Source organism: Melanaphis sacchari, unplaced genomic scaffold, assembly GCF_002803265.2.
Source record: "Melanaphis sacchari strain LSU unplaced genomic scaffold, SCAv2.0 Contig1_pilon_pilon, whole genome shotgun sequence".
NCBI lineage: Eukaryota > Metazoa > Arthropoda > Insecta > Hemiptera > Aphididae > Melanaphis > Melanaphis sacchari.
The window spans coordinates 2,422,169-2,438,437 of record NW_020270976.1 but is presented as its reverse complement, the minus strand read 5'-3'; the positions used below and the strand labels follow the sequence as shown (position 1 = coordinate 2,438,437).

At 23.6% G+C, this 16,269-nt stretch overlaps 1 protein-coding gene across 4 annotated transcripts; it reads left to right on the top strand.

The window, feature by feature from the left end:
* Positions 1-8,902: 8,902 nt before the first annotated feature.
* LOC112593293 (small RNA 2'-O-methyltransferase) lies at positions 8,903-16,009 on the top strand. 4 transcript variants are annotated; one of them, XM_025337663.1, is made up of 8 exons: positions 9,235-9,317; positions 9,788-9,848; positions 10,243-10,395; positions 10,473-10,726; positions 10,792-10,977; positions 11,039-11,189; positions 13,554-13,768; positions 14,975-16,009. In XM_025337663.1, the coding sequence occupies exons 3-8, from the start codon at positions 10,330-10,332 to the stop codon at positions 15,744-15,746; spliced, it is 1,644 nt and encodes a 547-aa protein (XP_025193448.1). In that variant the 5' UTR covers positions 9,235-9,317; positions 9,788-9,848; positions 10,243-10,329; the 3' UTR covers positions 15,747-16,009. The 4 variants fall into 4 exon arrangements, with proteins under 4 accessions (XP_025193447.1, XP_025193448.1, XP_025193450.1 ...); XM_025337665.1 differs by having other exon boundaries at positions 9,788-9,852; XM_025337664.1 differs by having other exon boundaries at positions 9,788-9,862.
* The last annotated feature ends 260 nt before the right edge of the window (positions 16,010-16,269 follow it).

Sequence of the window (16,269 nt, the reverse complement as noted above, 5' to 3'; positions counted from 1 at the left end):
TATCGTCACATGTTCAGAAATATTTACGTTAACAGATGAAACAATATATTATAATCAGTTGAATTTAAGGACATTTTGTTGTTTTAATACTTTTTCCTACTTTATATTTAAAAACATTATAAACTATATAAAAAAAAAAAAAAATAATAATAAAAATAAAAACTATTTGAGTTAATTATTTGAGTACCTATATATTTTATAATATTTTAATAAATAACAAATTCTAAGCTAATTTTATGTGAATGGTTTTATACTTTACCTCGAAAATAAGATTTAAAACAAATTTTTTATAGTATATTATTAAATACATTTTTAATAATATCATAATCCCCTTACATCTCATATACGTTATAATACCGAATTGTATATCTACTATTTTTTATCTAAGCTTTAAAATAGAAAAATTTAGTAATATGTATACAATATACATAGACGTTGAATTTATTTTAAATATACATAGAAATTATAGAGTATATGGATACTAATATCAATTTTTAAATTTTCTAAGTCTCGATAAAACAAAAATATATCTTGTTATCTAATAAATGAACTAAAAATTCAAATATCTAATATTATTATTGAAGCTAGAAATTAAATGCGAATTTTATACTTCAAAGTTATAACTTTAAACTAATAAATGGCAAAAAATGTAATAACTGTAAAAGTGATGAAATATAAAATCAAGTTTGTTCAAATTTTTAAATAACTTCTGATGGTTCACAAAGTCAAACGATATGAGCATAAAACTGGAATATACTCATTTTAATAAATTAGTATACTACCTGTTTTAATGGTGACACAATTCATGAATATTTTTGGTTACTATATTGTCTTCAATTTAGTTTTTTGAAACTTCTATTATAACAATATACATAAATATATTACAAAAGTCTGTTTTTTAGATTTTCATGATAATAACAATGTCATCATGTGCTTTCGTTGTACCAACATGACAAGGTCTGAATTACGTAGTGAAACAGTTTTTTTTTAACTTCATATCTCGCAAAATTAGTTTTGGTACAACTCTAGTTTTAAGAGTTTTTTCTACTTAATTAAATTGCTTTATGAAATTCACGTACGAGATTGTACGAGATGCGGTTATATAAAGTATAAAATATATAAGTGTATATTATATATAAGTTTTTTGTAAACAAATGGTTATATATATATAGTTTATAGTAAGATGCAAAATAATATCAAAGGTTCAAAAAAATGTTTTTGTTCACTTGTTCACGAGAAATAATGTGATGATTACCTATTATTTTTGAAATATCATGATATTACTTCCGTGAACTTGAATCCACCCGATTGTACGATATTAACAACATTCAGCTTATAGGTCATCATAAATAAATAAACAAATAAAAACTATTTTATTTTTTAAACGACACGTCATTATTGAAATAACTGCACAAAATGTTATGTTCGTTATAAAATATTTGCCTACAATACATAATAATTATGTTATCATCATTAAATCCTAAAATTATAACCCAACATGTGCAGTTAATAACTATTTCAATCGAAATTCGTAGATTAAAATGAACGTTAAAGCGGGTACCTTGCGATAATGATATAATTGTGACATTTCATATTTTGATAGTGTTTTATCGATATTGTACGACACCAAAATTATTTATCATGTATAGTTAGAATTTTAACACGTAAATGACCATCTGGAACGTAAAAAAGCGTACCATGTTGAGGTTTATATGTTTTTTATTTTTTTTTGTTTTTCTGTGCGTTCGTACCACCAATAAAACATTTAAGCATGCGGTGTAATGATATAATATTTCTTTAAAAAACACAATAACTTATACTGAAATAAATTATATAGAATTTGCATTGTGCTGTTCTGACACAATTTCTATTACACTGAGTGAGGGTACACGCGTGTACATCTAAAAATTTAAAAAATAAATATTCCATAATATTTGTATACGATTATATTATATTTATATGATTCACAGGATCATACAATATGCTTACACGTTTTGCTAAATGAAATGAAATTAGGTACCAATATTGCTTTATTCTTGTTTTTAAACAAATAAAAATAAAATTATATTATGATGATTTGACTCAGTTCAAATCTATGTGTATATATTTTATTTCTAAGGTTTTCAAATTTCATATAATATAACTATTTTTCAAATAATAACTAAAATAGTACTAAACATTAAGCCTTGCCATATTAGGTTACCACATAAATGTATTATAGAAATGTATTCATAAACACGGATATTTGATTTAATTTTAGGATGGGGAGCTTAAATCTTTCTTTTTATTATTAAAAAATTGATACTTATTTAATAATTTGAAAAATGTTCAATAACTTAGGGAGGCATTCGATTTTTTTGGGGAGAAGCAAAACTCGCCAATCCCCCCCCCCCCCCAATCACCACCTATGAATATGTTATTACTTTTTAATAATATTTATTGTTTTATATTAAACAAAGTTACTCAACAGTCATGCCTATTTTCATTAAGGTCTTTAATAATTAGTATATTAGAATTTTGATTTTGGAATTTTTAAACAGATTTAAAGATCACATTTTAAATTACTTAGATTTGTCATACCATGTAAAGAATGTTCTAGAGACGATAATAACTTATTTTTTTTTTATGATTATCATTAATCATTCTTATTTACTTTTTGATTATAGATTATAAGCAGATTACAAGAAAGATTACAAGAACATGTATAATCAAAATTATAACAAATAATTTCCGAGTTATTAAAATATATAGTTAAATTTACTAAGTGCGACAGAAAAACCTCCCTGATTTATGAAACTCATAAATTTCAAACCAAGTCAAATATCAAGAAGCATGTTTTTTTTTATAAGTTTTACATATTATAATAACATTTTGTTTTAATTATTTTAAAAATTATCACTGAAGTGACGACCCTCATTTTCAATACACTAATTGAGCCTTTTTTCTGTAGTTTTCTCCTACGGTACATTTCTGGCAGGATAATAGCAATTTTCTGGGTTATTACCTTCTTCAGAGCTTCTATAGTTTGGGAACGTTGATGGCAGTTTTGGCCTTTGAGGTAACCACACAAGAAAAAATCGCATGGGCTCAAATCTGGTAAACCGCCCAATGCCACCGAGTAAAGAGACAATATGCCCTGGAATTATTACCAAGCCATGATAAATATTAGTAATGACATAAATAAAACTTTCTATCAATTTAAATCACATTAGTTTATCTCAATCTGAGCCTAAATTACAATATCATCAGACTAGGAAATAATTTCTGCCACACCTTGTATGTTCTATATTTAGATATAAAATACACATAATATTAAATTTAATACTTATTATACAAAATCTATTTTATTATTCTGCTGTAATTTAAAAATAAATAACTATGTACATGTTTTATCGAAAATCAACTTTCTGGTCTTCATTCAAATTACTGATTTAATAACAAATTGTTTGTCTAAACTCAAAAAGAATATTTTGGATTTTATTTATAGAAATATTATTCATCACCGATGAATCATCATAAACAAAAAAAAAAAACATTTTGGCTACCACTGTATTTTTATTTATTTTTTTTTTTTTTGAAAATATTTTAATTAATACATAAAAGAAAATGTACTATATTTAACTCAACATTTACTAGCTACTACATACCAAAGCATACCCATTTTCATTCATTTTTCTTACCACTATTATCATTAGATAGTTTAAAAATGAAATGTAGATAGACATAACGATTTAAATGCCCAGATAGCGTATAATACTGTCCTTTATATGTACTACGGACTACGGACTTTAAAAGAAACGGTACCTATTGCATTTTCTCCACTAAGGTGTTTAAAGATTTATACATAAATATAATATAATAATAAACATTGCTGTACCTACATTCTAGTAAAAGGGATTATCTAACTGCACTCCAAAGTGCTTATCGAAACTAAATTTCCAAATGTTATTGGACTCGCTATTCGGGTTCAAAACTTAAAAAATATATATTAGAATTGCACTCGATTGAAAACGTGGAATATTTGAATTTTACTCGATTAAATTTTCCATAAAACTTAAAAATATTAATTTTAATAACACAATTTGTGTGTTTTGATCAATTTAGTATGACAAAAAAGTATTTAATTAAAAAAAAAAAAAACCTAAATTCCTATTTTTATATTATTTTTAAATTATAACTATACTACAACATATTTAAATTATAGCAATAAATTAATTTTAAAAAAGAAATATGTTTTAATACGATTAATTTTAAATTGTATCTATACAATACATATTTGTAATTATTATAATAGAAGTAATATACAATTAGAATATTAAAAATACAAATTATTTATATAATCATTGACTGATATTACTTATCGTTAATTTTGTAAAATATTTACTCACATAAATACATTTATCTAATTTTTGTTAAGTCTTAATTATATATTCTTATACTTATGTATGATATGTCCTTGATATTTGTGAATTCATAAAATATTTGAGCGTTTCCACTTTTCCGTTATTATTGTTGTCACGTTACGTAGGTATGTATGTTTTATTATTTAAGTTGTCTTTGGCAACATTTTTCAAACAGATAGAGACTAAGGAATACTTGTTTCCTAGAAAACATATTTACAATAATACCTACAATCTACATAATTAATAATATTATATAAATAAGCGCTTCTAACAACGTTATCACAAACTCGTCATATATTTCTACGTATATCTACTCAAACTCCCACGTTGTTGTCATCGTAGTGACGTCAACGCTGATATCATCACTCGTGTTTCACGTTTGTTACTGAGTTTAAATCAATATTTCACTGTGTCTTATTAGTATGATATTATTTTAAAGTTTGACAGTACTGCTATTCATTTTAGGAACAGATTTAAAGCGAAGATCTGAGAAAAAGGAAATTAATGTGAATATGTGCTATATATACCTAATATGTATATCTATCGTATACATTTGTATATAATATCACAATATATAAATCAAATCTATCACTTACGCTTGTAGTTAAATTATCATTTAGAAATACTGTAATATAATGTATAATAAATTAATTAAAAAGGTAGGCAAGTGGGTACCGCTCTGCTGTAAAATCCGAATATGGTCATCATTAATCCTAAGTATCTATGATTTATTTAGTGACCTACTACCCCACTGACCATAGAATCGCATATATACTTGATTAAGATATTCGATTACTAATTATTGTGCACAAAAAAAAAAACATACATCATTGTAAAGTCAATACATTATTTATCGCTTCGCTCAGAAAATAAAATAAATATAAAAATTTAACTATTAAAGTATTTTACTTTATTAAAATTTAAAGTTTCTCTTATTTTTAAATATACTTTATAGTAAACGAAATTAGCCACAAAAGATTTTGAATGGATTTATTAAATTTTACCGAGAAATGCCCATGTTTATGGAAAATTTAAGTCCTTAGAATATAGTGACAAAAATAAAAAAAGCGATGCTTATGATATATTACTTGTCAAACTAAAAGAAATAAACCCCAACTCAAATAGACAAGACGTGAAAAAAATTAACTCATTACACAGTTATTTCCACAAGAGTATAAAAAAGTAGTCGTATCACTCGTACAACGAAATCGAGCGCTAGTGCAGATGATATCTACAAGTTCAACTTATAGTACTTTGATTTATTGATGTTTTTTAAGAATTACAAAATGCCCAAATCAAGTATTGGTAGTGATTAACCAGAATTTATTGATATTCTCAGTGAGATATGTAATTATAGTGTAAAAGTAATATGATATTATGATAATATTACGATAATACTTGATAGAAAAAACTAATTTTTAATGCTGGCATCAATAATTTTGAATATTTAAATAGTTATTAATTATAAATTTGGCGCTTAATTTTTTACGATATTCTTTTATAAACTCAAATTACCACTTCAACATACTTATATTTTGAATTCAATGATTATTTTAATAAACTAAGATAAAGAATAGTATAACTATGACATAAGCATAAAATAAAACATGATAATTTTCTTCTTAATATTACATACTGAAATTGTAGTTAGCAGTTTATTATTTATAAATATAAAGGCTTAAATTAAAAAAATATATAAAATATTTACGTTTTTAAGTATAACATTATACAATTTCACTGCTTAACATTACTTGTTTTTTTCCCGTTTTACATTGTTATATTTTTAAACGTTGTTTTAATTTAAAAATTAATAGGAAATTATAATGTAAATAAATAGGTAATACTTGACATAACTAAATAATTACTATAATAATAATTTCATTGTACAAATTAAATTAAAAAATAAAATAAAAATTTATAAAAAAATTTTACTGGGAAAATGTGGTATAATATTGTTTTTTATAAAATGTATTAAAATAAATAAATATTTAATTATAAAAATATGCAATAAGTTTAAGAATTTTTTTCATAGATTAACAATAGTATAATAAAGTCAGTTAAGAATATTTCTTAACTAAAAATCGCAAAAGAAAAAACTTTTAGAGGAGAATAACAACAAAGCTGATGAAAAATTAACTTTAGTTAAAGAAAAACTTAAGTTTTAAAACCCTAAGGATGCCCATAACGTCATGGGTAAAATTACGTACTTTTGATCCAATGATGAGAATTTACATAGAAAAAATGCCTTGTTTGAAGTAGTTAGCCACATTAAACAGGTAGGTACGCACGTTTAGAAATTCCCCCTATGTCAGAACAAAATGCTCTCAACACTGCAGCTAACAATTCAATTACTGACAAATCTATACCTATCTCAGCTACATGATCGCTATAGTATTTACATGATAGTGAACAACATTTTAACCATGTCTATCAACCTCTACTGTCGAAACATTCACACTTTTTTTCAATTTCAAATTTAATTAATGAAGATAAATCCTACAAAAATGGACAAGAAACGATAGGAATTGATATAGGTGAATTTTAAATAAATTGTGAACGTATTGCACTTGCACGTATCATTTTTTATGCATTTTAAAACGGAATAGTATATCAATCATTATGATTTTATTTTATTTGAAATCAATTAGATATGTAAAAAAAATAATGGTTTTTTCAATTTTAATTTGGAAGTTAAATTTGTTTTAATCATAAAAAATAAATGTTTTGTTGTTATTGTATTATAATGTTTAAAAAAAATAAACTAGTTGTAGTAAAACGAACCAATTTTTAGAGGAAATACTATGGATATATATTTTATCATCAACTGCTCCCAAACAATGAAGAAAATTCTATTTTGACTCGAACTTTCTTACAATTTCTTTCCATTCATCGTCTGACTTTGGAAACTAAATAATAACGCGAAAAGTGAAAATAATTAATATTATATGCAAACAAGTAGGTATATTGATAATGAAAAAAAATACTTATTTATTTTCAAATAATCTCTCCACAAAACATTACAAATAGCAGTACAAGTTTCAAGTATAATCTGTCCAAGTGGTTAAGGTGATATAACTACAGAGTACCTACTTAAAATCTTGCATACCTCTTACAGTCACCAAAAATTGAAAAATCACAAAATTATTAGCAACTTCTTTTGTATAGATTGGTGGTCTTTCTCATTACAGTATCTTTTTTTTATATAAATGATATTACAAAGTTTAAAAGTTCAAAATCCATTTTCAAATAATTTCGCCAACCATGTGGTCCTAGGCGTAAATCGTTAAATAAATTTACATGAGAGTAAATACTTCGTTTTTCAATACATTTTTGACCCATTTTGTGTATTTTTTTGACTTGTTCATATTTCAATTTAACCATAAATCGTCAGACATCATTTCAACACAAGTCACCACACTAGACTGATCTACAAAAAAAGTAGTGTGTGGGGGAGAATCATAAGCTCCGACTTACATTTAATTAAGTTTGAACTGAAAACTGAACGTTTTTACAGATCTATTTAAGTACCGTGTCAAGCAAGCATTTACGACTGATGGCATTATACGAAATTGTTATACGCACATAGATAATAATGTAATTAAATATATATTCACGGAGGACAACTTCCCGTAGATTAACGTGGTATTGTATGGATTCCTTTATCTACAAAAATATAAATAAAATGAAAAACTCAATTTTTAGCGGCAATACGTCTGACAGTAAACTGTATCATACAACATACAAGCAATATTATAACTATTAACTATAATACATTATAATACAGTAGGTATATAGTAATAATATAAAAACTACTGTTCACGAATATTGTAGGTGAACTATTTTTACTTTTCGGAGAAAAACGCTACTGTTTCAAATATCCGGTATTCTATTTATACATATTACATAATAAATTAATATTTAATTATATTTATAGATTTGGTGCTCAAAATGATGAATTTTTATGGAAATCTTTTATTAATCTTTTATATTATATACATATACTATAGGTAATAATATACTATCCTTTGATTTTTAAACGCGGGACTGGGAAAATAATTTTAAACAATTTACAATAAGTATGTGTATAATTGTTGTATTTCTAACGGTTTTGTATATACGTATATACATTTCCAAGTACGGTTAATGTTAGCTTTGTAATCCTACCTATTGAGTGGACTTCCTCATTGTAGTAAGGTTTGCGTACCTATCTAAATTATATTGTACTTAATAATGTATACAAGATATTACGTTTTCATTTTCTATTAATATTATATTTGAAACTGACTTCGTTTGACCTTTACTAATGATTATGTCTTTTTAGTTTCTACATTAGTATAAAATATTTAAATATTTGAATTTAACTTAGAAAATATTAATGATAAAATTATTTTAATTTCCAAAGACGATACTAATGTATATAGCCGTTGAGCGTTATCACGAAATGTCTAACGCTTCAATTGATAACACATTTGTTTTGTTGTTTACTGGCCATGCGACATTGTTAATGTGTAACCAGTATTCTAAATAATCTAAATGCTATGTGCCAGTGTAGCGTGACGCGTTTGTGTTCTTTTCATTTTTCAGTTGTTTTAATTAAATGTTAACATTTCAGTGTTCTATTATTATCTAGCATATTATGATGCTTGACGATCACGATTTTGTTACAATTAACAGTCGACAAAATCAATAGAATCGTGGTTTTGATTATTACATTAACTTGTGGATATTATAATTTCTAATTTGTTTATCCAATGCATTGGTTTTAATTCTTACATTATTTGTTGTGAATAATAATTTATAAATATGTTAGTTATACAGAGTATTCTGTTGTGTTATTGCAATGACTCATTGGGATATTTGAAGTCTATTATTAACCGTTATTTATACGATGGCGAAAAAATATCCGATTCTAAGGTAAACAATATTGTGCATAAACAAATATGAAAAAATAATTATTTTTTAATATTTTTAACGATTAGATTTCACTTAGAATTTATTATAATTATCATCATAAATAAGGTAACTTTAATACACATATGTCATATACAGTAATTTTTATTTTTTATTAGAATGAATAAAATATACCTAATAATAGCAAAATTCAAGATTTTTTTCTCAAGGCTAAGATGTAATCACTTATTGACTATTATAGTAAAAATTATTCGTTTTTTTTTTTGTTTTCTTAATCTATATATTTTACATTTTGATTTTATTTTACTTAGGTTCTAAGTTTTTAATTGCTTATTTTAACAATTAAAGATAGAATAATAATAAATAAAAATTAAAAATGGTATTAATAATCAGATAAGGAAGGTTTAAAAATTGGTTTTTTAATTAATTTCAGTATTAAATTGAATTACTTATTGTTTATATTAAATGCATAGATAAAAGGAAAATCAAGGATAAATATCAAGCTGTTAAGAATCCCTTAACCTCTATTTCCTAGTAGGTACAATCAGGTATTGGGTTTTTGGTATTTATCTAATATTTTTAGTATTTAGCCCCTGCTATACATCATTATTTTTGATACATGTTGCTTGTACCGATTAAATGCTTTAATTGTCAGTTGTCCAATAGTATACATCATGTCGCCCTTTTGCCTTTTTACCGTTCGATAATATTATGTAATAGTATTGTATTTAAATGTGAGTGTGTATATTGTAAGTAATTGTTAATGATTTTTTTTTTTTTACTTCAAAGTAGTAAGAATTGTTATTTTATTAGATAATAGAATTTATTAGTGTTGAAATTATCGTTTATAAATTTATAATTTTTGTGTAAATTTAAAAAAAAAATTTATCACTTGTAACTATGTTTAATATTAATTTAACAATTTTAGGGTGACAAAATAATAGAAATTATCAGTCAACAATCATGTGCATGTACATTGAATGGATATAGTTTGAAATTTTGGCCACCATTGTATATGCAAAGATACATGGCTATACAAGAAATAATTCAACATCCTATTTGGAATGGTTCAATAAAAAAAGTATGGTTATTACAAATTGTAAATTTGTTATAATAAATATACTTAACATATTTATATTTTTAAAATGTAATTTATAGATTGTTGATTTTGGTTGTGCTGAAATTGGTTTATTTAGATGTATTAAACCAATTCCAGGGCTCAACAACATCATGGTTGTCGATGTGGATTTTGATACATTGGATAAAAATCAATGTAAAGTGTTGCCAACTACCTATGATTATTTATCAAAGCATTTACGTAAAGAGCCGTTGACAGTAGACATTTATAATGGGAGTATAGCTGACCAAGATGATAGGATGTTAGGAATTGATGCAGTTATATGTATAGAATTGTAAATTTTTGCTATAGAATTTTATTAGTAATTTGAGCTATTAATATATTATTTTTTATTTACAGAATTGAACATTTATATTTGGATGTTCTGGATGCATTACCCTATACTGTGTTTGAATTCATTAAACCAAAATTAGCTATATTCACGACACCTAATGTGGAATTCAATATTCTATTTCCAAATTTTACAACACAGTTTAGAAATGATGACCACAAGTTTGAATGGACTAGAAAACAATTCAAGGAATGGTAATCATTAACAAGAATATATATTTATTTAATATTCATGTTAATACTAATTTTTTTATAGGGCTAAAAAAATAACTAACCGTTATTCAGAGTATGCTGTGCAATTTGATGGTATTGGAGCTGGTCCTTCTGGTACAGAAAATATTGGTTGTTGTAGTCAAATAGCTATTTTTTATAGGAAAGATATGACAACATCACCAGTTAAACCTATTGTGAGATATTTGTGTAATTACCTACTTTTTATTATTTAAGTAACCATGAGTAATTACATATTGATAATTTAATAAAATAGAAAATTAAAACAGTTAATTCAAATTTATATCAATATCCTTATGGGTAAAATATGATTAAATAAAACATACATAAAGTAGTTCTCTGCCTGTTAAAAATAATGTTTTATGAATAAAATTGTGTTACACTAGAACAGTTACCAATGAATAATAAAAAAAAATTGTTAGATTGTGATTTATTACCATTTAATTATTTTACATCAATATTATAAATTTTTTGATAATTGTAGATTAGAATATTTTAGTTTTCCATTTTTTTCATTTATTGTAAAACAATTTTTTTTTTTTTTTTGATACTTCAAGATAATTCCTTGAACTAGCAATTTGTAATTTGAGCGTCTTATCCAGAAACACCATTAATAGAAAAAAATTAAAACTATAGTCTGAAAAATTAAGTAATACATCACATTTTTTTTTTTTTATATAATAATAAAAATTTAAAAATGATTTAATAAATATTTTTGTATAACAATTCTTAACTTAACCATTTTAGTTTTAGAAATTAATAATTTTTTTTTTTTTGATTAGTAATAAGTTTATATTCTTCATGTGATAATGAAATAAGAAAATACTCGGATTATTAAATTTGTTCCTCTTTGAAAAAGACAGCTTCCGATAACAGCAATACCACCGACATTTCATTCTTAAATATTATACCTAACATGGCTGACGTCCAGTATTTTAATTTAGTGGCTCACATAGTCTATTTTTATACTTATCATTATCAAAAATTGTTTTTTCTACTATAGACATAATACTTTTAGATTATTCTTATAAATTTATCATGGTAATATGATTTATAATAAATCAAAATAGTTATATACATTATTAAACAATTATTTTTCATCAATGTAATTTTTATTTTATTTTTTTTTTATATAAATTATGTAATTTAATAAAGTATTACAGAATTTTTGACTTCCTAAATTTTGCCACTTAAAGCAGCTAACTATTCTGACTATTGTGAAATCCACCATTTATTACTTTTTTACACTAAACATAAAATTAAATTAAATTTACTTTGGCAAATATCTTATGAAAGTTAAAAATAAAAATGTAGATATTGTATTGAATAATTCATTAATAATTAATAATAATAAAAAAAATTGTATTACGGTAGAGTCTTGCTGATCCAGACTAGATGGGACTGGACTGTAACTGTATTTTTGAAAATCCGGATTAAACTTAATAACTTTTTTCAACTTATTATTAAATATTTTTGTAGAGGCACCTACAATTATACTATATATATGTTTACATACATATGAACCTAAGAATATATATTTATTAATTAATATATGTCTTATAGTAACAATTGACATTAACATAAATTATTTTTATATAATATGTATGTGTATGTATTTATACATAAGTACAGTATAAAATATAAATTTCCGGACTAACAATAGCCAGGTCAGCAAGACTACTGTAATTTAGATAGTAATTATTGTGATCATACATATATACTTCAAATATTGGTTTATATGAAGAATTCTTTGTTTTTTTTTTTTTTTTATTATTATTAATCAAGTGTTTTCTTTATTTCAATAACATTTCATTTATATTTTTCTAAATTCTCTGTTTCACTCATATTTTTTAGTTGTTTCTTGAAATTTTTATCTCATATTTAACCCTGGTTGGGGTTTTGGCAATAGTATTAATGTTTTAAATCCTAGAACTTATATACAAGCAATATCTTGTGCCTTCGTTCCTTTTTTTAGGATTAATTGATGATACATATTTTACTTATTTATTTTATTAAAATTAAAATTTTTGTATTTATGTATAATAATATGTAATTTCTATTGAGAACTATCAATTTATTTATAGAAAAAAAAAAATAAAAAAAAATATTGTTGCATGTTCCAAAATGCTTTTTATTTTAACATGATAAATAAAAATATATTTTAATTTACAATATTTTTAGAATTATTATAAAATTGTATTCTAACAAAAAATTTAATTTTTAAATAACATTTAGTCTATTTCTATTTTCTATTAATTAAGTAAAAATATTATTTAATAGTATAAAAACAATTAGAAATTTATTAGTATTAATAATCTCAGAAACCACAAAAGCTATTGAAGCCATATTAACTTTTTAAGTTTGGTTAAGTGCCGCTGCCAAAAAAAAAAAAATAAAATCTTCTGGCAATACAAAATTTGTTGAGTCAGTATAATATATTTAATCAATAATCAAATCCAACCAAATTTTTATCAGTATAATAATATTATATAATTTAATCATGTATTGTATAAATAGTTAATATAGTATTAAATTTTCAGGGTTCTACTCCTTACAAATTGTTGAGACGTGTTGACTATCCATTTGAACTTGATGATGAAAATTCTTGGACACGTTCTATATATGAAAAGATAAGAAAATTTATTTCAGAAGCTTCATGCATTAACAAATATATAGTTGGTGAATATATGGAAATACCATTAAATGATATTATGCCATTTGTTTCGGATTGCTGTTCATCTATTGATAAATTAGAGTTAGTACCTATGTATTGGATTATATAATATTTAACATAAATAATTTACATATACTTTTTAAACAAATATAAATTGAAAAAATTGATCACCAATTAAGTTAGGATTGTATAGGTTGATTAGATCATTGATTAATTAATAAAATGTTTTAAGTTTGGTTATATTTTAATTTAATGATAAAACAGTGTCAATTGCCATCTACATTATAAAATTCACTGGTAATGATCTTTTATAGTTTTTATTAATTTTTTCAAATAAATTTTTTGGGCTAACCACTAATAATAAGGGTGTATTAAACTATTAAGAAACTAATATTCTATTCATGCCAATGGCGCTTCTTTTGAAAGAATGGTTAAGACCTATGCATCTATTATAGTATTTAACTATTGATGATTATCTAAATGACACAAACACAACCTTTTGTTATGAGTTATAAAGTAATTATAATAATTATAATATTTAAATCATTTTTATGCATTCATTAATTTTATAAATTATTTACTATTATTAATATTAGTATGATTTCATATAACATGCTTTTTTCTTAAATTGATAGTTAGTAAAATTTATTTTAATGAATTGTACGTACTATTTACTTGTATTTTTTAAGTTAGTTTCTGATACTAGTGAGTTTTAATAAGCAGAAAAAATAATGGTAGATCCACTTGCATTGGTACCAATTTAATAATTGAACAGTTAAATAATGAAAATGTAATCAAAGTTTAAAATAATAATATATATCTATTATAGGTGTAGGTTTTATTGATTGTCAATTTTGACTAATATTTTCCTACATTAAATGAACTATTAATAAAATAAAAAATTATAATTTTAACTTTATTGGAACTGATACCCCTTCTATAAATACACTGTATACATATATTGTGTACAAAATCATATAACCCCATTTTCACTAACTTCACATAATACATAATATATCTTGATATATGATTGAATATTGACTCATTAAATTATATTTTATTAGGTACATTTTTGTTGTTTATTTATAATTTATTTAATGCATTTATAAAAAAAGTTTTATGTTTTGAACATTTATACCTACATATACTTTTATACTATTTAACTTATATTTTAATTTTATTTTTAGATATTATGAAGTACATATTAGTACATTATAATTTTTGATACTATAATTTTTAAGATCTACTAATATGTTATATATTAATAAATTTAATTTTATAAAATAGAGATATTGTCAACAAAGTCTACCTTACCACAAAAAATGATCATGGAGAATGGTTTATGATAAAAGAAAAGCCAGAATTCAGTTCTGATGAATATGAATCAGATTCAGATTCTTCTTCAAATAATAGTGGACAAGAGTACAGTTTATTGGAAAATACAGCAAATGTTGACAATGATGATGAAGATTGGAATGCTATCATAAATTCTGAAAAAACAAAACTTTGTTTTTCTACTCCAATGACTAAAAATTTAGAATTAAAATCTGACATACAAGTGGATAGTTTCAGCACAGTACTTTCAAATTCGGATTTATATAAAACAGCAGTTGATTATATTAAGAATGAAGATATGGAAATCTCTTCTAGTTGCAATGGAAGCATTATTGTTGAAGACTGTACAGTTTATCAGGACTTCAAAACAGGTCGAAATAATTCTGTAATCAATGAAGAAGATATTGATGAAACAGAAAATACATTAACATACAGTTCAAAAAGTCATGAATCGTTCAATGATGGTGATAAATTCAACGATAACATAGTTAATGATAACACTTTTGTTCAAAATAATAGTAATATATCTTTAAAAGAAAATTGTAGTTCTAATACTACTCTTAAACTTAATCCTGATAATCCTGATGAAATATGTATCCCTGTTAATGATAAAGAAAATGAAATTGATTATCAACTAACAGTATGTTTGAACAGAACATTGTTAGATGAAAACGGTTATACAGAAAATTTGTTAACTTCAGATAAAGAATTGTCAAAAAAATGAAAATGTACAATTCAAAAATTAAATCATAATTCATGGCACAACAATGTCTTAATTCAAATGCTACAACACTAAATAGTTGCCACAGCATGGTTTATTTATCAATGAATAAATGTGTTGTACAGTTTTTTTTTTAATTTTAAATTATCTAATTTTTAGTTTTATTTGTAAACAACTTAAAATGCAACCTCAAGACTGTTTTTTAATTAAATAACTATGAAATTTTAAATAAGTGATGGGTAATAATATTTGTTCCTATATTTTCATTATTTTACATCTGTTTTAAATAAATTGAGCTTAATTTTTAATTTCTCATTATTTATTTGTATTAAGTAATTTTGATATAAACTAAATAGTATTATGTTTTATTCATATGTTTTTCTTGTTATCAACTAATAAAAAAATAAAAAATTAAAGTTGTTTTATTGTGGCTTGAGAATTTAATACGTATAATATGTAATAGGTTCCTTGAAACTCAAAAAATATTACAATCTGTATACTTTATACAATAAGTATACTATTTTAG